The 24483-nt window shown below is 37.7% G+C and overlaps 2 protein-coding genes across 3 annotated transcripts in view; both read left to right on the top strand.

The window, feature by feature from the left end:
- Window positions 1-44: 44 nt before the first annotated feature.
- LOC118768504 (zinc finger protein 708-like) lies at window positions 45-12819 on the top strand. Its single transcript, XM_036515135.1, has 4 exons — window positions 45-55; window positions 1261-1450; window positions 11564-11926; window positions 12023-12819. The coding sequence occupies exons 1-4, from the start codon at window positions 45-47 to the stop codon at window positions 12446-12448; spliced, it is 990 nt and encodes a 329-aa protein (XP_036371028.1). The 3' UTR covers window positions 12449-12819.
- A 4614-nt stretch (window positions 12820-17433) lies between these two features.
- The window catches only part of LOC118768541 (zinc finger protein 271-like), a 16653-nt gene continuing 9603 nt past the window's right edge, over window positions 17434-24483 (top strand). The window contains exons 1-2 of one of the 2 annotated variants that reach the window (XM_036515249.1): window positions 17694-18167; window positions 19427-19533. In XM_036515249.1, the coding sequence (XP_036371142.1) occupies window positions 17762-18167; window positions 19427-19533 (513 nt within the window). In that variant the 5' untranslated portion in view covers window positions 17694-17761. Of the gene's footprint in view, window positions 17670-17693; window positions 18168-19426; window positions 19534-24483 lie in introns of those variants that run through there. The other variant, XM_036515250.1, reaches the window with a different exon arrangement.

Here is a 24483-nt window from a genome sequence, read left to right as displayed (position 1 = left end):
GACTTTTCCAGAAGACAGAGTAAAAGGAAAACGAAAATTGTCACATGACTGTGATGTTTGTAAAAAGTCCTTCTCTCAGAGGTCCAGCTTAAAGAAGCACAAACGTGTTCATACAGGGGAGAAGCCATATCAGTGCAATATCTGTAGCAAAACATTCTCTCAGAAGGTTCACTTGACTACACACAAGCGTATTCATACAGGGGAAAAGCCATTTCGCTGTGACATCTGTGGTAAATCTTTCTCTAACCGAAGTGATTTAAATTCTCACAAACGTGTTCATACAGGAGAGAAGCCATATCAGTGCAACATCTGTAGTAAATCATTCTCTCAAAGTAGTGCTTTAACTCCTCACAAACGTATTCATACCGGGGAGACACCATATTCCTGTAATATCTGTGGTAAATCATTTTCTGGCTACAGTGCTTTGACTGATCATAAACGTATTCATACAGGAGAGAAACCATATCAATGTGACATCTGTAACAAATCTTTCACTGTAAATAGTACCCTAACAAATCACAAACGTACTCATACAGGAGAGACACCATATTCTTGTGATATCTGTGGTAAATCATTCTCCCGAAATGACAACTTAGCTAAACATAAATATATCCATACGGGAGAGAAGCCATTTCACTGTGATGTCTGTAATAAATCTTTCTCTCTAAGTAGTACCCTAACTAATCACAAACGTATTCATACAGGAGAGACACCATATTATTGTGATATCTGTGGTAAATCATTCTCTCAAAGTGGCAACTTAGCTACTCATAAACGCTTCCATACAGGAGAGAAGCCATACCACTGTGATATCTGTGGTAAATCATTCTCCGTGAGTTCTAACTTAACTGGACACAAATATATCCATACAGGAGAGAAGCCATTTCACTGTGATACCTGTGGTAAACTGTTCTCCACAAGTAGTTACTTGACTGTACACAAACGTATTCATACAGGAGAGAAGCCCTATCACTGTGATGTCTGTAGTATGTCATTCTCTAATCGAAGTGCTTTAAATGCACACGTACGTGTTCATACAGGGGAGAAGCCATTTCGATGTGACATCTGTGGTAAATCATTCTCTGGAAGTGGGAAATTGTCTAACCACAAACGTATTCATACTGGAGAGAAGCCGTATCACTGTGATATCTGTGGTAAATCTTTCTCTAACCAAAGTGCTTTCAATTCTCATAAACGTATTCATACAGGAGAAAAGCCATATCAGTGTGACATCTGTAGTAAATCATTCTCTGACCGAAGTGCTTTCAATTCTCACAAACGTGTTCATACAGGAGAGAAACCATATTCTTGTAATATCTGTGGTAAATCATTCCCTCGCAATTGTGCTTTGACTGATCATAAACGTATTCATACAGGAGAGAAGCCACATCACTGTGACATCTGTAACAAATCTTTCTCTGCCAGCAGTAACCTAACTACTCATAAACGTATTCATACAGGAGAGACACCATATCACTGTGATATCTGTGGTTTATCATTCTCCCAGAGTAGCGCTTTAACTGGTCACAAGCGTATTCATACAGGAGAGAAGCCATATCCCTGTGATATCTGTGGTCTATCATTTTCTGTAAGTAGTGCTTTAATTAGTCACAAGCGTATTCATACAGGAGAGAAGCCATATCCCTGTGATGTCTGTGGTAAATCGTTCTCTCAAAGTAGTGCCTTAACTTCTCACAAGCGTATTCATACATGAGAAAAGCCTTCTCTCTGTAAATGGTGACTAGACCCTTTATATTGAAGGTTATTCTTTCGAATGTGATGTTTGTTTATTCACGTTATTTTCAATTTGTCATACATTCACAGCAAATTACCACACAGCCACTCCTGCATCTATGTGTGTATTTTCAGAATGACATTGTTGGGTAGGTGTAAGAAGCCGACTCTGATTAGGTAGGATATTAAATCAAATATGGCTGGTTTGAATGCTAAAGGGTTAACACTAGAAGTACCAATATTTCTTTCCTCTTACAAAGACCATAACAGTAATTTTTGACTGTCATTGAAAATCTTTATTTAATACAATTTATTTTAAATATCAGCAAATGCAGTGAATAAAGGATTTGAAAATACATTCTTTTAGCATTTATTTACATGTGAAAAATATATATCTATGCACATATACTTGATATGATGCTCATGATTGCACATTCAATACAGTTGTAGAAATTAAAAGTAATAAGCAGAATTGGTGAAAAATGACCGCTCGGTACTTCTGGTGTTAACTAAATGTGTATCTATTCATATAGATGTATGACTATCAATGTGACAATTCATAAGAGCAATAAGCATTTTGATCTCCTCCTAAATTGGTGATAGTGTTCTGGGCTTTCTCCATGGCAATAACCAAGCTACTCATCAGGGAATTGCTGTAATTGTCAAAGCTCCTTTTAGGCCAAAGAAAGAAAAGGGACACTCTTTAACTATAAATGTATTCACAATCTCGCAACTCTATAGTTTATGTCACCACATCTCAGGTAACTTACCTGTGGGATATTTTTTTTCAATAAAAGCAATTTCCTCCAGATTTTGAATTTGTCTTGCATGAATTTTGTTATGAAACTATTAAAACCAGTAGAGTATGGTTGTGTGGTAAGAAGCTTACTTCTGGTCTTATTACGTGGACATGTTTTTTGTGCTCCATACTATTAGCGTTGGATTTGTGTTGTTATTGCATATATATATATATATATCTATATATATATATGTATGTATGTATATATATGTTGTGAATCTTGCTTGCATGAAGTGGATTCGATCCACCATAGCCAAATTTAAATCAACACTGCTACAGAACTGTTCCCACGGTGGAACAATGATTTTTCTCCGACAGCAGTTTTTACATTTTCCAGATGACTTTAGCTAGGCCGAAATAATGTCTTCACCACTTGACCCTTTCTAACCTCTTCTACTTCACCAAAAGCTAGAATAGATAACAAGACTACCAACTAAATCTATTGTTCTAAATGATATATATATCCTTCTGGATAGTTATAAAAGCAAGAACATCCCAAGCAAAAATCAGTTAGTCACTCCGGTGACAGCTCAGTGAGAACGAAGTCTGGCTGACCAGCTAGAACATTGGCCAGAGGGAGGATTGAAGTTTACTGCCAGCAACTGTGACACAACGTCCCTCACCCTACAACTCTCACTAACTCAAATTCTGTTCTCTTACAACATCATTCTATCTCTCTCTGGAATTACTACCAAACAATGAAGAGAACCCAAACTCAAACATTCTACCGCATCTAATTTTCGCATGCCTTTGGATGTACGAAAACCTGCCCGTCGAGGCAAGGTATTTGTAACGTAACGACAAATAAACATTTCCTAAAAACTTCATGCATTGTCTATCTTTCACATCTTACGGTTTGCAATAACAATAACTTTTTATCGTCATAACTGCGAAAGAGAGACACAAATAAGAAAGAAGAAAACAAAGGACCACTGATGAGGTAACAGGAGTGTGACGAAAGAACTCTGGCCGAAATAAGATTAAGGTTAATGTAAAAAATAAATAACACCAAATATATAGTGTGTGTGTTTTTATTGGCTAAACTGGCAAAATGACCATTCCGAAATATAACAATATTAATAATATTTACCAATCAATATAAAGCCGTTACATGAATCGATAACTGGTGTTCGTGCTAGCGGGGTGCAAAGAGCACCATCCGAGTGTGATCGCTGACAGAGCGGCTAACCGGCTCCTGTGCCAGTGGCACTTAAAAGACACCATTCGAGCGTGATCGTTACCAGAGTTGCCTTACTGGCACTTGTGCCTGTGCTAGTAGGGTGTTCAGAGCACCATCCGAGCGTGATCGTGGCCATCTGGCCTCCATGCCGGTGGTACGTAAAAAACGCCATTTGAGTGTGATCGTTACCAGCATCGCCTTACTGGCACCTGTGCTATGGCATGTGTAAAAGATTCGAGCGATTTTGTTGCCAGTACCGCCTGACTGGCCCCCGTGCCAGTGGCACTTAAAAGCACCCACTACACTCTCGGAGTGCTTGGCATTAGGAAGGGCACCCAGCTGTAGAAACTCTGCCAGATCAAGATTGAAGCCTGGTGCAGCCAGCTGATTCACCAGCCCTCAGTCAAATCGTCCAACCCATCCTAGCATGGAAAGCGGACGTTAAATGATGATGATGTACGAGCATACAATGAATGTTGGTTATGAGCAACTTAGCTATTCAACAAAAGAGATCGACAGAATAAGCTCGAGGCTTAACAGAAAATAAGTGCTAGAATCGATTCATCTGAATGAAATCTCTTTTAGGTGTTGCCCCAGCATGGCTGCAGTCAAATGACTGAAACAAGTAAAAGAGTAAAAAGAGAGTTTAATATTGGACCTGTTGAAGTGGGAGTGTAGAATACGGTTGAGAAGATTACAGCCCATGGAAGTGGTGTGTGGTGATGAAGTTATTCCAACATGCATAGTCATTATAGGCCATATCCTTGTGTGTGTATATATCATAATCATCATTTAATGTCTGCTTTCCATACTGGCATGGGTTGGGCGGTTTGACTGAGGACTGGTCAGCCAGGAGGCTGCACCAGTCTCCAGTGTATAAATTAATATATCATATATATGACTAACCCATGGATGCACGGAAGATGGATGTTAAATGATGATGATATAAATATATATAAAGCATAAGTTGTCTGTGTATGGCAGGTTTGGTGGCCTTCAACTAACACTATCTCCTCCGAGACCCTGCAGCGCAAGTTGACCAAAATTGAGATTATGATAGAAGAAGGCTGGCTCTTCATTCCGTAGAAGGAAAAAGTCAAATCGGACCATGTTAAGACCAAAAATTATTTACATCAAAAAGGCGCTTTTTTTCCATGAAAATTCCTATTTTTTACGATGTTTTGACTGCTGTATCACCATTTTTTGGTGTATTTCAACCAGAAAAATGTTCACTTAAAGAGAATAACAAGCTACATAATGCAAAATTTTTACTTTACAAAAATTCCAATTCTAAAGGGTCGAAACATACCTGAGCAATGCCGGGCGATACTGCTAGTATATATATAAAATCTTATAACAATTCTGTTTGTGTGGTGGTCTATAATGGCAGTGCATGGTCATTATATCAGATTTTCTTAGGGAGAAGGGGAAAAAAAAGGGATCAATGGGATTTACCCATCCATAGTGACACACATCTCAAAATAAAAGTTGAAATTTCAGAAAGAAATTTGTCAATATGTATATATATATATAAGCCAACGAGATTTCTTTAATTTTTGCTATTAAATTCCGATATAATCTAATCTGTGCACTCTTCTGAAACTTATGAGAAAACAAAACAGACTTTGGCAAATTTTCAGAAACTTTCCTCACACTTCCGGAAAAAGGTTTTTTTTTTTTTTATAAAATCCGACATCTGAATCGTATTTATTGAAAATTTCATTAAAAATGATCGTTTTTTCTGGCAGTTATGAAGTAACAAATCTGAAGGGGGGGTCATTTGGGTAGGTATGCCCTAATTCCGTTAAGGTCTACTTTGCCTTTCACTATTTTGGGGTTCCATAAAATATATACCTATTTCTTTATTACCCACAAGGGGCTAAACACAGAGGGGACAAACAAGGACAGACAAAGGTATTAAGTCGATTACATCGACCCCAGTGCGTAACTGGTACTTAATTTATCGACCCCGAAAGGATGAAGGGCAAAGTCGATCTCGGCGGAATTTGAACTCAGAACGTAACGGCTACGCATTTCGCCCGCTGTGCTAACGTTTCTGCCAACTCGCCGCCTTTCCATAAAATAAATACCAGTTGACTACTGAGGTCCAAGTAATTGCCTCCGACTTCTGAAGCGTATTTATTGAAAATTTCATTAAAAATTATCCTTTTTTCTGGCAGCTACGAAGTAACAAATCTGAGGTGGGGCTCATTTGTGTAGGTATGCCCTAATTCAGATCTTTCCGGTTTGAACGGCAGTTTTGAACATAATTTCTAGGTAACTAAAAAATTTTAAACTTCGTATACTGGTAGAATGTGTTTATAAAACATCTTTTCGTCTTGGCTTTATTGAGAAAATTCTATAGTTTGTAAGATATTTGTTGTTGTTTACTTCAATTTCTGCAATTTCAACCAATCAATGACGTCTATTGAGGTAAAAAAACAAACATTCCGTGCCGTATGAATATGTCCCTCGTTTAAGAAACACATTGGGTTTATTTACATTTCTGAAGAAAAAAAGATACCCTTCCCCCACCCCTAACCCTTACCCTAACTAACCCTAAAACAGATTGAAATGCAATAGATCGATACTAGGGTCATAATTATGGGTGACAATTTCATATGACACCGCTAGAAAAAAACTGCCGTTCAAACCGAAAAGATCCCCTAATTCCGTTAGGGTCTACTTTGCCTTTCGCTATTTTGGGGTTCCATAAAATAAATACCAGTTGACTACTAGGGTCCAAGTAATCCACTTATGTACCACCCCTTCCCCCGAAACTGCTGGCCTTGTGCCGAATTTTGAAATTATACGCATGCGCATTAAACACACTTCCGCTTTCATTGATTAGATCAGGAGAAGCCAGAATTTCTCTCAATTCACTCCCAAACACATTTATAATACATTTCTCTCCCACCTGATGCACTCATAACAACAACACCATCCTTTATAAAGACATTTGCGTAAGTATTAAACAACGAAAACATTTAACCTTTCGATACTTTGTGAATCAGATTTTGTTCCACATTTGGCTGCTATTTCTAGCTATGGCGGCAACCTCCTACACGCTCCATCGTTTCTTCTTTAAGTTTGTTTGTTGTGTGTTTTAGGTGGAGAAATGTTCTTAAAATGGTTAATATAGGGCGTAACAAGTATCAGAAAATCAAAAAAAAAAGTGTGTAATAGGTGTAAAACAACTTCCTATGAACGAATATGAAAAAAAAAATTCGCGCACGCGAAAGGGGGGTGGGGGAGAGGCCTCGGAAAATTCACATTCCAACCACGGAAATGTTGGCATTCCTTCGATTTAACTCGACAAAATCAAAACACTTCGCTTCGGGTATTTCCGTGAGTTGTCAAGTATGGATTTTAAACTCGAAGAAAAAAAAAAGGGGCGATCCTTCGGTATAAGTACACACGTGGCTTTGTTTACATTTCTGAAGATAACAGAAGCCCTTTTCTCCGACCCTTAACCCTAAACCGCATATATATATTAAAAAAAAACCCCACTTTCTTGAAATGTATCCAGTACCTATACCGAAGTTACGCCAAAAAGGTGTATACCTATACCGAAGTTACGCCAAAAAGGTGTATACCTATACCGAAGTTACGCCAAAAAGAAGCCTTGCATATTTGTTCTTACCCGTTTCGTGTGTGTATGTAAAAATCTGCAAATTTCCAAGCAGAAACAGAATTGAACTGTCATTTGCTTCCACGGAAATACCCGAAGTGAAATGGTTTGATTTTTGTCGAGTTATACCGAAAGAATGCCGAAATGTTGAGAAACCAATGCTTTATAATCTATTGAATGTTCGTTTCTGCATATAGAGGAGACAAGATTAGTAAGCGGGGCAAAATGAGTAATGTCCCATTTCTCCCTGCGTATTTGGAATTATTATTTTATAGGTATCGTTACTAACGAACAGTGGTCCCGGTGCGCGCACTCGCGCTAGCTAATCGTAAGTAGTCGATCCTATAACGACTTGCGCGTGTTTGTATTTCAAGGCTGATTACATACTCTTTAACTTCTTTCAGTCATTTGACTGCGGCAATGCTGGAGCACCGCCTTTAATCAGGCAACTCGACCTCGGGACTTATTCTTTTGTAAGCCCAGTACTTATTCTATCGGTCTCTTTTGCCGAACCGCTAAGTGACGGGGACGTAAACACACCAGCATCGGTTGTCAAACAATGCTAGGGGGACAAACAGACACACAAACATATACACACACATACATATATATATATATATACATATATACGACAGGCTTCTTTCAGTTTCCGTCTACTAAATCCACTCACAAGACATTGGTCGGCCCGAGGCTATAGCAGAAGACACTTGCCCAAGATGCCACGCAGTGGGACTGAACCTGGAACCATGTGGTTGGTAAGCAAGCTACTTACCACACAGCCACTCCTATCAAAGAAAATTAAATAATAGTTTTTGAACAAAGTAAATCATTTTTTAAACTAAGCAAATAAATTGGCGTAACTTCGGTATAAGTACCGCATAAATTTCGAGAAAGTGTTTTTTTTCATATATGGGTTGTTAGGGTTAGGGTTAAAAAATTAGGTTTAGGGTTAGGGTTAAAATGTCGTAGGGTCGACTATTTACGGTCTAGCTAGCACGAGTGCGCGCACCAGGACCATTGTTCGCTAGTAGTACCGTATTTACGACTGAAAATTGGTCGCCAGAGTCGTTGAACTTGTAGTTCGAATCATTGACTAATCGCAGATCCTTTTATTTTCAAGAAATTTTCCCTCAACTTTCAACCCGACTGTAATTCAGGAAGGTTAATAAGATATCTGGATGATGTTTCGTCTTTAACAATCAATATTCTTTTCTCTCTTCTATTCTCTGTCTGAGGTTAATTGACTTAGTCAAGAAGCGATGGATAATCTTTTATTCTGGGTATTTTTTATTTAGTTGATCTTCATTAATTTCACATCATTTGCATTTTTTTCTCTGAAACTAAGCGCTCAATGTATTTATGTGTGTTTGTGCATATATATATATAGTATTATTATATGTAGAAAAATACAAACTTGGACAAGAATGCAAAACACTTAGAAAACGATATATATATATATATATATATTCGAAATCGAAATTGAACCAATCCTATGACTGGCATCTGGCAGATGCCAGGACCCCTGGACTGGAGATACGTGAAAAGCACTATCCGAATCGTGGCCAATGCCAGCGCCGCCTCGACTGGCTTCCGTGTCGGTGGCACGTAAAAAACACCATCCGAATCGTGGCCGAAGCCAGTGCCGCCTTGACTGGCTTCCGTGCAGGTGGCACGTAAAATGCACCAATCCGACCGTGGCCGATGCCAGCCTCGCCTGCCTCCAGTGCAGGTGGCACGTAAAAAGCACCCACTGCAATCACGGAGTGGTTGGCATTAGGAAGGGCATCAAGCTGTAGAAACATTGCCAGATAAGACCGGAGCCTGGGGCAGCCTTCTGACTTCCCAGATCCCCGGTCGAACCGTCCAACCCATGCTAGCATGGAGAACGGACGTTAAACGATGATGATGATGATGATATATATATATATATAAACCAGCTTAGTGAAGAAGAAGAAACCAAACCAAAACAAACTGATCGAATCGACGCGAAGGCACTCAGTCATACAATAGTGTAATAAATAAAATATATGCATACATACAAACATATATGTACGTACCTACATCTACATGTATATATACATGCATATATAAATATATATACGTGAGTACAGGACACCATTTTTTTAACAACAAAAAAACAGAGTACAAGACAACTACACAAGGAAAAATCCCCTTCATCAGCTGTCCCTAGTTCAACTCTAGCTTGTTTCGAAGGTGAGGACAGAACACGTCTCGTCGAACTAGTCCTTCCTGTGAAAGAATTAAATAAAATATACACACACATATATATGTGTGCGTGCGTGTATCATTTTTTGTTGGCCCATCAACATTTAACAACCAGTATTGGTGTGTTTATATCCCCGTAACTTAGTGGTTTAGCAAAAGAGATTGATAGAATAGGTATCAGGCTCATAAAATTTGATTGACTAAAGCCCTTTAAAGTGATGCTCCAACATGGTAAATTTTAATATGTAGAACTTACCTCTATGGAAATGTTGAATCTGTATTTTTTTAAGTAGCCTCTATATCTTACACTGTTGTTTCTTTATTGTTTCAGAATATCAGATGACATTGGCATAACTGGAGATACATTCTCATTATTTATCATCTTTTAAAGACCAAAATGAAAATATTGTACAGAACAGATATATAAGATTGTTTCTATAAATCTGTGGTGGAATTCCTCTGATATATTTACTCTGAAATGTGTTATTAGCAAACCTTCTGGACATCACTGGCTGGAGTGTCTACAAGATGTGTCTCTTTGCAAATTAAACTTGGATAAATTTACTAACGAGTTTTGGGACAAAGGTAACACTGGACAGAAATACAGCAGTCGAAATACTTGCAAACAAAAGACTATAGAAGTACAAAGAAGAAGACATATATATATATATATATATATTGTGAATTTTGAAGAATAACAGGGAAAACTAAAGGATTTGACTTCTCCAGAAGATAAAGGGGAGATAAAAATTGTCACATGACTGATGTCTATAAAAAGGCTTTCTTTCAAAGGAGCAGCTTGAATAAGCACAAACGTGTTCATACAGGAGAGAAGCCATATCAATGCAATATCTGTAGTAAATCATTCTCTCAAAAGGGTCCACTTGACTATGCACAAACGTGTTCATACAGGGAAGATGCCATATTCCTGTAATATCTGCAGTAAATCATTTTCTGGCTGCAGTGCTTTAGCTGACCATAAACGTATTCATACAGGAGAGAAACCATATCAGTGTGACGTCTGTAACAAATCTTTCACGGTAAATTGTAACCTAATTAATCACAAACGTATTCATACAGGAGAGAAGCCATATCAGTGCAACATCTGTAGCAAATCTTTCTCTCTAGGAAGTACCCTAACGAAGCACAAACGTATTCATACAGGTGAGACACCATATTCCTGTAATATCTGTGGCAAATCGCTCTCAAGCAAAAGCAGTTTAACTTCTCACAAACGTATTCATACAGGTGAGACACCATATTCCTGTAATATCTGTGGCAAATCACTCTCAAGCAAAAGCAGATTAACTTCTCACAAGCGTATTCATACAGGAGAGAAGCCATATCAGTGCAACATTTGTAGCAAATCTTTCTCTCTAGGAAGTACCCTAACGAAGCACAAACGTATTCATACAGGTGAGACACCATATTCCTGTAATATCTGTGGTAAATCGCTCTCAAGCAAAAGCAGTTTAACTTCTCACAAACGTATTCATACAGGTGAGACACATATTCCTGTAATATCTGTGGCAAATCACTCTCAAGCAAAAGCAGATTAACTTCTCACAAGCGTATTCATACAGGTGAGAAGCCATATCGCTGCAACATCTGTAACAAATCTTTCTCTCTAAGAAGTACCCTAACTAATCACAAACGTATTCATACAGGAGAGACACCATATTCTTGTGATATCTGTGGTAAATCATTCTTCCGAAATGACACCTTAGCTAAACATAAATATATCCATACAGGAGAGAAGCCATTTCACTGTGATGTCTGTAACAAATCTTTCTCTCTAAGAAGTACCCTAACTAATCACAAACGTTTCCATTCAGGAGAGAAGCCATTTCTCTGTGATGTCTGTAACAAATCTTTCTCTCTAAGAAGTACCCTAACTAATCACAAACGTATTCATACAGGAGAGACACCATATCCTTGTGATATCTGTGGTAAATCATTCTATCAAAGTGGCTACTTAGCTACTCATAAACGCTTCCATACAGGAGAGAAGCCATATCACTGTGATATCTGTGGTAAATCATTCTCCGTGAGTTCTAACTTAACTGAACATAAATATATTCATACAGGAGAGAAGCCATTTCACTGTGATACCTGTGGTAAACTGTTCTCTACAAGTAGTTCCTTGACTGTACACAAACGTATTCATACAGGGGAGAAGCCCTATCACTGTGAGATCTGTAGTAAATCATTCTCTAATCGAAGTGCTTTAAATTCACACATACGTGTTCATACAGGGGAGAAGCCATTTCGGTGTGACATCTGTGGTAAATCATTCTCTCGAAGTGATAAGTTGTCTAACCACAAACGTATTCATACTGGAGAGAAGCCGTATCACTGTGATATCTGTGGTAAATCTTTCTCTAACCAAAGTGCTTTCATTTCTCATAAACGCATTCATACAGGAGAGAAGCCATATCAGTGTGACATCTGTAGTAAATCATTCTCTGACCGAAGTGCTTTCAATTCTCACAAACGTACACATACAGGAGAGAAACCATATTCTTGTAATATCTGTGGTAAATCATTCCCTCGCAATTGTGCTTTGACTGATCATAAACGTATTCATACAGGAGAGAAGCCACATCACTGTGACATCTGTAACAAATCTTTCTCTGCCAGCAGTAACCTAACTACTCATAAACGTATTCATACAGGAGAGACACCATATCACTGTGATATCTGTGGTTTATCATTCTCTCAGAGTAGCGTTTTAACTCGTCACAAGCGTATTCATACAGGAGAGAAGCCATATCCCTGTGATGTCTGTGGTAAATCATTCTCTCAAAGTAGTGCCTTAACTTCTCACAAGCGTATTCATATACGTGAGAAAAGCCTTCTCTCTGAAAATGGTGACTAGACCCTTTATATTGAAGGTTACTCTTTCGAATGTGATGTTTGTTTATTCACGTTATTTTCAATTTGTCATACATTCACAGCAAATTACCACACAGCCACTCCTGCATCTATGTGTGTATTTTCAGAATGACATTGTTGGGTAGGTGTAAGAAGCCGACTCTGATTAGGTAGGATATTAAATCAAATATGGCTGGTTTGAATGCTAAAGGGTTAACACTAGAAGTACCAATATTTCTTTCCTCTTACAAAGACCATAACAGTAATTTTTGACTGTCATTGAAAATCTTTATTTAATACAATTTATTTTAAATATCAGCAAATGCAGTGAATAAAGGATTTGAAAATACATTCTTTTAGCATTTATTTACATGTGAAAAATATATATCTATACACATATACTTGATATGATGCTCATGATTGCACATTCAAGACAGTTGTAGAAATTAAAAAGTAATAAGCAGAATTGGTGAAAAATGACCACTCGGTACTTCTGGTGTTAACTAAATGTGTATCTATTCATATAGATGTATGACTATCAATGTGACAATTTATAAGAACAATCAGCATTTTGAGCTCCTCCTAAATTGGTGGTAGTTTTCTGGGCTTACTCCATGGCGTTAACCAAGCTACTCATCAGAGAATTGCTGTAATTGTCAAAGTTCCTAGTATGCAAAAAAAAAAGGGGACACTCTGTAACTATAAATGTATTCACAATCTCCCAACTCTATAGTTTATGTCACCACATCTCAGGTAACTTACCTGTGGGTATTTTTTTCAATAAAGGCCATTTCCTCCAGATTTTGAATTTGTCTTGCATGAATTTTGTTATGAAACTATTAAAACCAGTAGAGCATGGTTGTGTGGTAAGAAGCTTGCTTCCGGGCTTATTACGTGGACATGTTTTTGTGCTCCATACTATTAGCGTTGGATTTGTGTTATTGCATATATATATATATATATATATATATGTTGTGAATCTTGCATGAAATGGATTCGATCCACCATAGCCAAATTTAAATCAACACTGCTACAGAACTTTTCCCATGGTGGAACAATGATTTTTCTCCGACAGCAGTTTTTACATTTTCCAGATGACTTTAGCTAGGCCGAAATAATGTCTTCACCACTTGACCCTTTCTAACCACTTCTACTTCATAATCTAGAATAGATAACAAGACTACCAACTAAATCTATTGTTCTAAATGATATATCTATCCTTTTGGATAGTTATAAAAGCAAGAACATCCCAAGCAAAAATCAGTTAGTCACTCCGGTGACAGCTCAGTGAGAACGAAGTCTGGCTGACCAGCTAGAACATTGGCCAGAGGGAGGATTGAAGTTTACTGCCAGCAACTGTGACACAACGTTCCACACCCTACAACTCTCACTATCTCTAATTCTTTTCTCTTACAACATCATTCTATATCTCTCTGTAATTACGACTAAACAATGAAGAGAACCCAAACTCAAACATTCTACCGCATCTAATTTTCGCATGCCTTTGGATATTCAAAACCTGCCCATTGAGGCTAGGTATTTGTAACGTAACGACAAATAAACATTTCCTAAAAACTTCATGCATTGTCTATCTTTCACATCTTACGGTATGCAATCACAATAGCAATAACTTTTTATCATCATAACTGCGAAAGAGACACAAATAAGAAAGAAGAAAACAAAGGACCACTGATGAGGTCACAGGAGTGTGACGAAAGAACTCTGGCCGAAATAAGATTAAGGTTAATGTAAAAAATAAATAACACCAAATATATAGTGTTTGTGTTTTTATTGGCTAAACTGGCAAAATGACCCTTCCGAAATATAACAATATTAATAATATTTACCAATCAATAAAAAGCCGTTACATGTATCGATAACTGGTGTCTGTGCTAGCGGGGTGCAAAGAGCACCATACGAGTGTGATCATTGACAGAGCGGCTAACCGGCTCCTGTGCCAGTGGCACTTAAAAGACACCATTCGAGCGTGATCGTTACCAGCATTGCCTTACTGGCACTCGAGCCCCGAAAATTTCATTAAAAATGATCCTTTTTTCTGGCAGTTACGAAGTAACAAATCTGAGGTGGGGCTCATTTGTGTAGGTATGCCCTAGTTCAGATCTTTCCGGTTTGAACGGCAGTTTTTAACATAATTTCGAGGTAACTAAAAGATTTTTGGCGTTAGGAAGGGCATCCAGCTGTAGAAACACTGCCAGATCCGACTGGAGCCTGGTGCAGCCTTCTGGCTTGCCAGATCCCCGGTCGAACCGTCCAACTCATGCTAGCATGGAGAACGGACGTTAAACGATGATGATGATGTATACTGGTAGAATGTGTTTATAAAACATCTTTTTCTCTTGGCTTTATTGAGAAAATTATATAGTTTGTAAGATATTTGTTGTTGTTTTCTTCAATTTCTGCAATTTCAACCAATCAATGACGTCTATTGAGATAAAAAAAAAAAACATTCTGTGCCGTATGAATATGTCCCTCGTTTAAGAAACAGATTGGGTTTATTTACATTTGTGAAGAAAAAAAGATAACCTTTCCCCAACCCCTAACTAACCCTAACCCTAAAACAGATTGAAATGCAATAGATCGATTCTAGGGTCATAATTATGGGTGACAATTTCATATGACACCGCTAGAAAAGAACTGCCGTTCAAACCGAAAAGATCCCCTAATTCCGTTAGGGTCTACTTCGCCTTTCGCTATTTTGGGGTTCCATAAAATAAATACCAGTTGACTACTAGGGTCCAAGTAATCCACTTATGTACCACCCCTTCCCCCGAAACTGCTGGCCTTGTGCCAAATTTTGAAATTATACGCATGCGCATTAAACACACTTCCGCTTCCATTCATTAGATCAGGAAAAGGCCGAATTTCTCTTAATTAAATCCCAAACACATTTATAATACATTTCTCTACCACCTGATGCACTCATAACAACAACAACACCATCCTTTATAAAGACATTTGCGTAAGTATTAAACAACGAAAACATTTAATCTTTTAATACTTTGTGTTTCTGACACTTTTGGATTTGTGCGTAATTTGGCTGCTATTTCTAGCTATGGCGGCAACCTCCTACACGCTCCATCGTTTCTTTTTTAAATTTGTTGTGTGTTTTAGTTGGAGAAATGTTCTTAAAATAAGCTCCAACCACAGAAATGTTGGCAAAAAATTATTTACTTTATTCGAAAAATATTATTTAATTTTCTTTGATATGTAGGATCGACTACTTACGACTAGCAAGCGCGAGTGCGCGCACTGGGACCACTGTTCACTAGTAGTACCCGTAAATATTATGCAGCGATACCTATAAAATAACAATTCCAAATACGCAGGAGGAAATGAGACATTACTCATTTTGCCCCGCTTACTAATCTTGTCTTCTCTATATGAAGAAACGGACATTCAATAGATTATAAAGCATTGGTTTCTCAACATTTCGGCATTCTTTCGATATAACTCGACAAAAATCAAACCATTTCACTTCGGGTATTTTCCGTGGAAGTAAATGACAGTTCAATTCTGTTTTCTGCTTGGAAATTTGCAGATTTTTACATACACACACGAAACGGGTAAGAACGAATATGCAAGGCTTATTTTTGGCGTAACTTCGGTATAGGTACCGGATACATTTCAAGAAAGTGCTTTTTTTTATATATATGGGGTTTAGGGTGGGAGAAAAGGGCTTCTGTTATCTTCAGAAATGTAAACAAAGCCACGTGTGTACTTATACCGAAGGATCGCCATTGGCGTAACTTCGGTATAAGTACCGGATACATTTCGAGAAAGTGTTTTTTTTTTTCATATATGGTGTATTAGGGTTAGGGTTAAAAAATTAGGTTATAAGTTAGCGTTAAAATGTCGTAGGATCGACTATTTACGACTAGCTAGCGAGAGTGCGCGCACCGGGACCATTGTTCGCTAGTAGTACCGTATTTACGACTGAAAATTGGTCGCCAGGGTCGTTGAACTTGCAGTTCGAATCATTGACTTATCGCAGATCCTTTTATTTTCAAGAAATTTTCCCTCAACTTTCAACCCGACTGTAATTCAGGAAGGTCAATAAGATATCTGGATGATGTTTCGTCTTTAACAATCAATATTCTTTTCTCTCTTCTATTCTCTGTCTGAGGTTAATTGACTTAGTCAAGAAGCGATGGATAATCTTTTATTCTGGGTAATTTTTATTTAGTTGATCTTCATTAATATCACATCATTTGCATTTTTTTCTCTGACACTAAGCGCTCAATGTATTTATGTGTGTTTGTGCATATATATATATATATGGTCGGTCAAAGTGATCAAGTGAAGTGATATATATATGTATATGATATATATGATATATATATATATGTATATTTATATATATGATATATATATGAGACCTCCTTTCAGTTTCCATCTACCAGCACGTTAACAAAAAAAGGTTAAAACTCACACATACGTGTAGGCGTAAAACTAACATGCGTATCTACACATATACACACACACACAAGCGCCGACACAAGTATTGGACACAATATTAGCGTTAATGGCAGCAAAGAAGCAAGTTTGAACTTTTAAATAAGTGCAAAAATAAAATATATATATATATATATATACACACACATATATATGTGTGTGTGCGTGTATCATTTTTTGTTGGCCCATCAACATTTAACCACTAGTATTGGTGTGTTTATATCCCCGTAACCTAGTGGTTTAGCAAAAGAGACTGATAGAATAGGTATAAGGCTCAAAAAATTTGATTGACTAAAGCCCTTTAAAGTGATGCTCCAACATGGTAAATTTTAATATGTAGAACTTACCTCTATGGAAATGTTGAATCTGTATTTTTTTAAGTAGCCTCTATATCTTACACTGTTGTTTCTTTATTGTTTCAGAATATCAGATGACATTGGCATAACTGAAGATACATTCTCATTATTTATCATCTTTTAAGACCAAAATGAAAATATTGTACAGAACAGATATATAAGATTGTTTCTATAAATCTGTGGTGGAATTCCTCTGATATATTTACTCTGAAATGTGTTATTAGCAAACCTTCTGGACTTCACTGGCTGGAGTGTCTACAAGATGTGTCTCTTTGCAAATTAAACTTGGATAAATTTACTAACGAGTTTTGGGACAAAGGTAACACTGGACAGAAATACAGCAGTCGAAATATATGTAAACAAAAGACTATAGAAGCAAGAAGAAAATATATATATATATATATATATATTGTGAATTTTGAAGAATAACAGGGAAAACTAAAGGATTTGACTTCTCCAGAAGATAAAGGGGAGATAAAAATTGTCACATGACTGATGTCTATAAAAAGGCTTTCTTTCAAAGGAGCAGCTTGAATAAGCAAAAACGTGTTCATACAGGGAAGATGCCATATTCCTGTAATATCTGCAGTAAATCATTTTCTGGCTGCAGTGCTTTAGCTGACCATAAACGTATTCATACAGGAGAGAAACCATATCAGTGTGACGTCTGTAACAAATCTTTCACGGTAAATTGTAACCTAATTAATCACAAACGTATTCATACAGGAGAGAAGCCTTATCAGTGCAACATCTGTAGCAAATCTTTCTCTCTAGGAAGTACCCTAACGAAGCACAAACGTATTCATACAGGTGAGACACCATATTCCTGTAATATCTGTGGCAAATCGCTCTCAAGCAAAAGCAGTTTAACTTCTCACAAACGTATTCATACAGGTGAGAAGCCATATCGCTGCAATATCTGTAACAATCTTTCTCTCTAAGAAGCACCCTAACTAATCACAAACGTATTCATACAGGAGAGACACCATATTCTTGTGATATCTGTGGTAAATCATTCTCCCGAAATGACAACTTAGCTAAGCACAAATATGTCCATACAGGAGAGAAGCCACATCCCTGTGATGTATGTAACAAATCTTTCTCTCTAAGAAGCACCCTAACTAATCACAAGCGTATTCATACAGGAGAGACACCATATTCTTGTGATATCTGTGGTAAATCATTCTCCCGAAATGACAACTTAGCTAAGCACAAATATGTCCATACAGGAGAGAAGCCATTTCACTGTGATGTCTGTAACAAATCTTTCTCTCTAAGAAGTACCCTAACTAATCACAAACGTTTCCATACAGGAGAGAAGCCATTTCGCTGTGATGTCTGTGATAAATCTTTCTCTCTTAGTAGTACCCTAACTAATCACAAACGTATTCATACAAGAGAGGCACCGTATCCTTGTGATATCTGTGGTAAATCATTCTTTCAACGTGGCAACTTAGCTACTCATAAACGCTTCCATACAGGAGAGAAGCCATATCACTGTGATATCTGTGGTAAATCATTCACCGTGAGTTGTAACTTAGTTGAACACAAATATATCCATACAGGAGAGAAGCCATTTCACTGTGATACCTGTGGTAAACTGTTCTCTACAAGTAGTTCCTTGACTGTACACAAACGTATTCATACTGGGGAGAAGCCCTATCACTGTGAGATCTGTAGTAAATCATTCTCTAATCGAAGTGCTTTAAATTCACACATACGTGTTCATACAGGGGAGAAGCCATTTCGGTGTGACATTTGTGGTAAAACATTCTCTCGAAGTAATGACTTAACTGAACACAAACGTATTCATACAGGAGAGAAGCCTTATCACTGTGATGTCTGTGGTAAATCATTCTCTAACCGAAGTGATTTAAATTCTCACAAACGTATTCATACAGGAGAAAAACCATATCATTGTGACATCTGTAGTAAATCATTCTCTGACCGAAGTGCTTTCAATTCACACAAACGTACACATACAGGAGAGAAACCATATTCTTGTAATATCTGTGGTAAATCATTCCCTCGCAACTGTGCTTTGACCGATCATAAACGTATTCATACAGGAGAGAAGCCACATCACTGTGACATCTGTAACAAATCTTTCTCTGCTCGCAGTAACCTAACTACTCATAAACGTCTTCATACAGGAGAAAAGCCATATCCCTGTGATATCTGTGGTCTATCATTTTCTGTAAGTAGTGCTTTAATTAGTCACAAGCGTATTCATACAGGAGAGAAGCCATATCCCTGTGATGTCTGTGGCAAATCATTCACTCATCGTAGTGGCATAACTTCTCACAAGCGTATTCATACGTGAGAAAAGCCTTTTCTCTGTAAATGGTGACTAGACCCTTTATATTGAAGGTTTTTCTTTCGAATGTGATGTTTATTTATTGGCATTATTTTCAGTTTGTCATACATTCACAGCTGTCAAAGTTTGCTGTTGTGATTTTACCCGTTACTTACTTGTTTGTCATTTGACTGCGGCCATGCTCGGGCACCTTCTTTAGTCAAACAAATCGACCGCAGGACGTATTCTTTGTAAGCCTTGTATTTATTCTATCGATCCCTTTTGCTGAACCACTAAGTTACGGCGATGGAAATACACCAGCATCGGTTGTGAAATGATGTTGGGGGGACAAACACACAATCATTTGCTTATATTTAAAATAAATTGTATTAAATAAATATTTTCAATGACACTTAAAAATGACCGCTATGGTCTTTGTAAAAAGTAAGGAATGTTGATACTTCTAGTGTTAACCATTTACCATTTAAAAACCAGCCATACCCGGACCAAATATTCTACCTATTTTATTTTCAAACTAGTCAAACACACACATATATATATACGAAGGGCTTCTTTTCAGTTTCCGTCTACCAAATCCACTCACAAGGCTTTGGTCAGCCCGACGCTATAGTAGAAGACAATTGCCCAAGGTGCCACGCAGTGGGACTGAACCCAGAACCATGTGGTTGGTAAACAAGATGCTTACCACACAGCCACTCCTGCGCCTATGTGTGTATTTTCAGAATGACATTGTAGGGTAGGTGTGAGAGGTCAACTCTGACTAGTTTGAACATAAAATAGGTAGAATATTCTGGCTGGATATGACCATTTTAAATTCTAAAGTGTTAACACTACAAATACCAACATTTCGTTCTTCTTACAAGGACCATAGCAGTTATTTTTGGCTGTCATTGAAAATCTTTATTTAAAATAATAATAATAATAATAATAATGAAATTATTGCATACAGTGCTCAGGCGCACCACAACTTGTCAAAAGTGCGTATAAAGTATATGCAGTAATGTACAAATGTCTGGGAAGTGAACAGTGTATGAGTCAGATACATGCTTGTGTGTGTATGGAGCGGAGAAAATCAGGTGTAGTGTTGGCGAATCTCAGAAAGCATGGAAGTTTTGAAGGATGCAGTGCTCCGAATTTTAAGTATAAACAAATGCATTGAATAAAGGATTTGAAAATACATTCTTTTATCATTTATTTGCATGCAAAAATTATATATCTATACACATAATAAAATGACGCTCATGATTGCACATTCAATACAGTTAAGGAAATTGAAAAGTTATAAGCAGAATTCGTGATAAATGACCGCTCGGTACTTCTGGTGTTCACTAAATGTGTATCTATTCATATAGATGTATGACTATCAATGTGACAATTCATAAGAACAATAAGCATTTTGAGCTCCTCCTAAATTGGTGATAGTGTTCTGGCCTTTCTCCATGGCATTAACCAAGCTACTCATCAGGGAATTGATGTAATTGTGGAAGTTCCTTCTATGACAAAAAAGTAAATAAATAAGGGACACTTTCTACAACTGTATTCACACAGGAATGGAGAAAGAACTGTGTGTGGTAACAACTTCCCACCTCTATAGTTTGTAAGATAACTTACCTGTGGGATATGCTTTTTAAAAACATGAGCTCCTCCTAAAATGGTAGTGTTGTGGGCTTTCTCCATAAAAATATATATCTATGCACATATACTTGATATGATGCTCATGATTGCACATTCAATAGAGTTGTAGAAATTAAAAAGTAATAAGCAGAATTGGTGATAAATGACCGCTCGGTACTTTTGGTGTTCACTAAATGTGTATCTATTCATATAGATGTGTGACTATCAATGTGACAATTCATAAGAACAATAAGCATTTTGAGCTCCTCATTTTGGAATTGAAACAAAGGACAAGATGTGTTGAATATTGAACCTGTTGAAGTGTAAGTGAAGAAAAAGGTTCAAAAGATTACAGGACATTGAAGTGGCATGGGATGATGAGGTTACTCTTCCAGGCATAGTCATTATAGACCACATACCTGTCTTTGTGTGTGTATATATGTATACTCTTTACTCTCTCTTTTACTTGTTTTGAGTCATTTGACTGTGGCCATGCTGGAGCACTGCTTTTAGTCGAGCAAATCGACCCCAGGACTTATTCTTTGTAAGCCTAAAACTTATTCTATCGGCCTCTTTTTGCCGAACCGCTATATAACGGGGACGTAAATATACCAGCATCAGTTGTCAAAGTGATGTTTGGGGGACAAACACAGACACACAAACACACATATACATACATATATATATATATATATTTATATACGACAGGCTTCTTTCAGTTTCCGTCTACCAAATCCACTCACAAGGCTTTGGTTGGCCCGAGGCTATACTAGAAGACACTTGCCTAAGGTGCCATGCAGTGGGAGTGAACCCGGAACCGTGTGGTTGGTAAGCAAGCTACTTACCACACAGCCACTCCTGCGCCTATGTGTATAAGTAAATATATTACATGTTATGTATATAGGTATTTCCTATATTATATTATCATTATTTAATGTCTGCTTTACAGTCTGGTATGGGTTGGACGGCTTGATTGAAAACTGGTAAGCTGGTGGGAATGTACCAGGTTCCAATCTGAATTTGGCATGGTTTCAATGGCTGGGTGCCCTTCCTAACGCCAACGACTCTGACAATGTAGTAGGTGTTTTTTACATTCCACTAGCTCAGGTGCCAATGACATGACACTAGAATCGGTCATGACACTGAATCAGGTTCAGTCCCACTGCGTGGCACCTGGGGCAAGTGTCTTCTACTATAGCGTTGGGCCGACCAAAGCCTTGTGAGTGGATTTGGTAGATGGAAACTGAAAAGAAGCCCTTCGTATATATATATGTGTGTGTTTGACTAGTTTGAACATAAAATAGGTAGAATATTTGGTCAGGGTATGGCTGGTTTTTAAATGCTAAATGGTTAACACTAGAAGTAGTAACATTCCTTACTTTTTACAAAGACCATAGCGGTCAATTTTAAGTTCTCGTCTGGCTTCACATATCTACACAAGCAGGCTATTATTGCCAAAGGCCTTGGTCGTCTGTCACTACCTCCATAAGGCCCAATGCCCTTAACGGTGCTTTTCATCTGTCACTGTCACGGGTGTCAGCCAGGCAGGATTGCTATCGCCTACAGCTGCGATTCCATTTTGCTCAACAGGTCTTCACAAGCTCAGCATATCACCCAATGATTGAACGGTGCTTTCAACAGGCCAGTTACATGACACAAGGCATCGGCCACAACCACAATCTCACTTGGCTTCATATCACTGCTCCATGAGTTCATGTATATATATATATATATATGCACCAGCTTCACATAGAAGCCACAGCCCATCCAAAGTGCCTTGGATTGCAGGACGGCCTGCAGTGCTTACCTTGGATCATAGGGCGACCTGCTGTGCTTGTGGAGACCTATTGAGTCAAGTACGTCAACATCAAAAAATCAAATGGAAATCATAGTTGTGATACCTGTGCCAGTGGCACGTAAAAAGCACCCATTACACTCACAGTGGTTGGCATTAGGAAGGGCATCCAGCTGTAGAAACACTGCCGGATCAGATTGGAGCCTGGTGCAGCTTCCTGGCTTCCCAGACTCCCGTTGAATCGTCCAACCCATGCTAGCACGGAAAACGGACGTTAAACGATGATGATGATGATTATATACATATATTGAAGGAAAGAGAATGGAGAAAAATTGGATGCATGAATAATTTATTCGTATGTTATAAAATGATGAAAATTTCTCTTAAAAACATAAAATAGAAATAAATTGATTATAAGTTGTAAAGCTCAAAAAAATTATAGAACCTACATATATGTTTCAGTACTGGTTGATAAAAAATTCTAAGCATTTGGTTAAATACTAAGAAAGGTATCATATTCTAAGTATATGGGTAAGAACTTCTTCAGGGTTATTATGAGCTTATAGAACTTAGGTTATCATTTTCCTTTGAAGTATGCATACACAATATTAATTAGTTTAAGAAGTGAAATGCTGTGTATAGAAAGGGTATCTAGGTGGTGGGTTATAGATATTCATGAATATACTACACTCATGGAGTGGTTGGCATTAGGAAGGGCATCCAGCTGTAGAAACACTGCCAAATCAGACTAGAGCCTGGTGCAGCCCCCATGGCTTACCAGACCCCGGTCGAATCGTCCAACCCATGGAAAACGGACGTTAAATGACGATGATGATGATGATACCACATGGTAGAAATTAAATAAAGAAAATATACATAAAAAATAAATTTGGACATACATATTGAAATTAATGTGTTTACATGTTGGGATACGTAAATCCATATATAGTTACTCAGAAGTATTTGTTTGAATATACCTATATATATATATACTCTTTTTTTACTTGTTTCAGTCATTTGACTGTGGCCATGCTGGAGCACCACCTTTAGTCAAGCAAATCGACCCCAGGACTTATTCTGTCGTTCTCTTTTGCCGAACCGCTCGGTTTATGGGGAAGAAAACACACCAGCATCAGTTGTCAAGCGATGTTGGAGGGACAAACACAGACATACAAACATATACACACACACATACATACATATACATATATACGACGGGCTTCTTTCATTTTCCATCTACCAAATCCACTCACAAGGCTTTGGTCGGCCCGAGGCTATAGTAGAAGACACTTGCCCAAGGTGCCACGCAGTGAGACTGAACCCAGAACCCTGTGGTTTGTAAGCAAGCTACTTACCACACAGCCACTCGTATGCTATATATACATATATATATATAGTCATAAATACATGTACATACACATAAACAGATATATATATATATATACATATGATATACACTCAGACATACAGTCTTGGGTGTATTA

This window comes from Octopus sinensis, linkage group LG30 (genome assembly GCF_006345805.1).
Source record: "Octopus sinensis linkage group LG30, ASM634580v1, whole genome shotgun sequence".
Lineage (NCBI taxonomy): Eukaryota > Metazoa > Mollusca > Cephalopoda > Octopoda > Octopodidae > Octopus > Octopus sinensis.
This window is presented reverse-complemented; position numbering and strand designations above follow the sequence as displayed.

Bases quoted from the DNA above. Each gene is read 5' to 3' on its own strand.
- LOC118768504 (XM_036515135.1), top strand. The intron at 1,451-11,563 runs ATTCATACAGGA...ACTCATAAACGC, and splicing joins ACCTAACTACTCATAAACGT to TTCCATACAGGAGAGAAGCC. The intron at 11,927-12,022 runs TGTGATATCTGT...TGTGACATCTGT, and splicing joins CTGGAGAGAAGCCGTATCAC to AGTAAATCATTCTCTGACCG.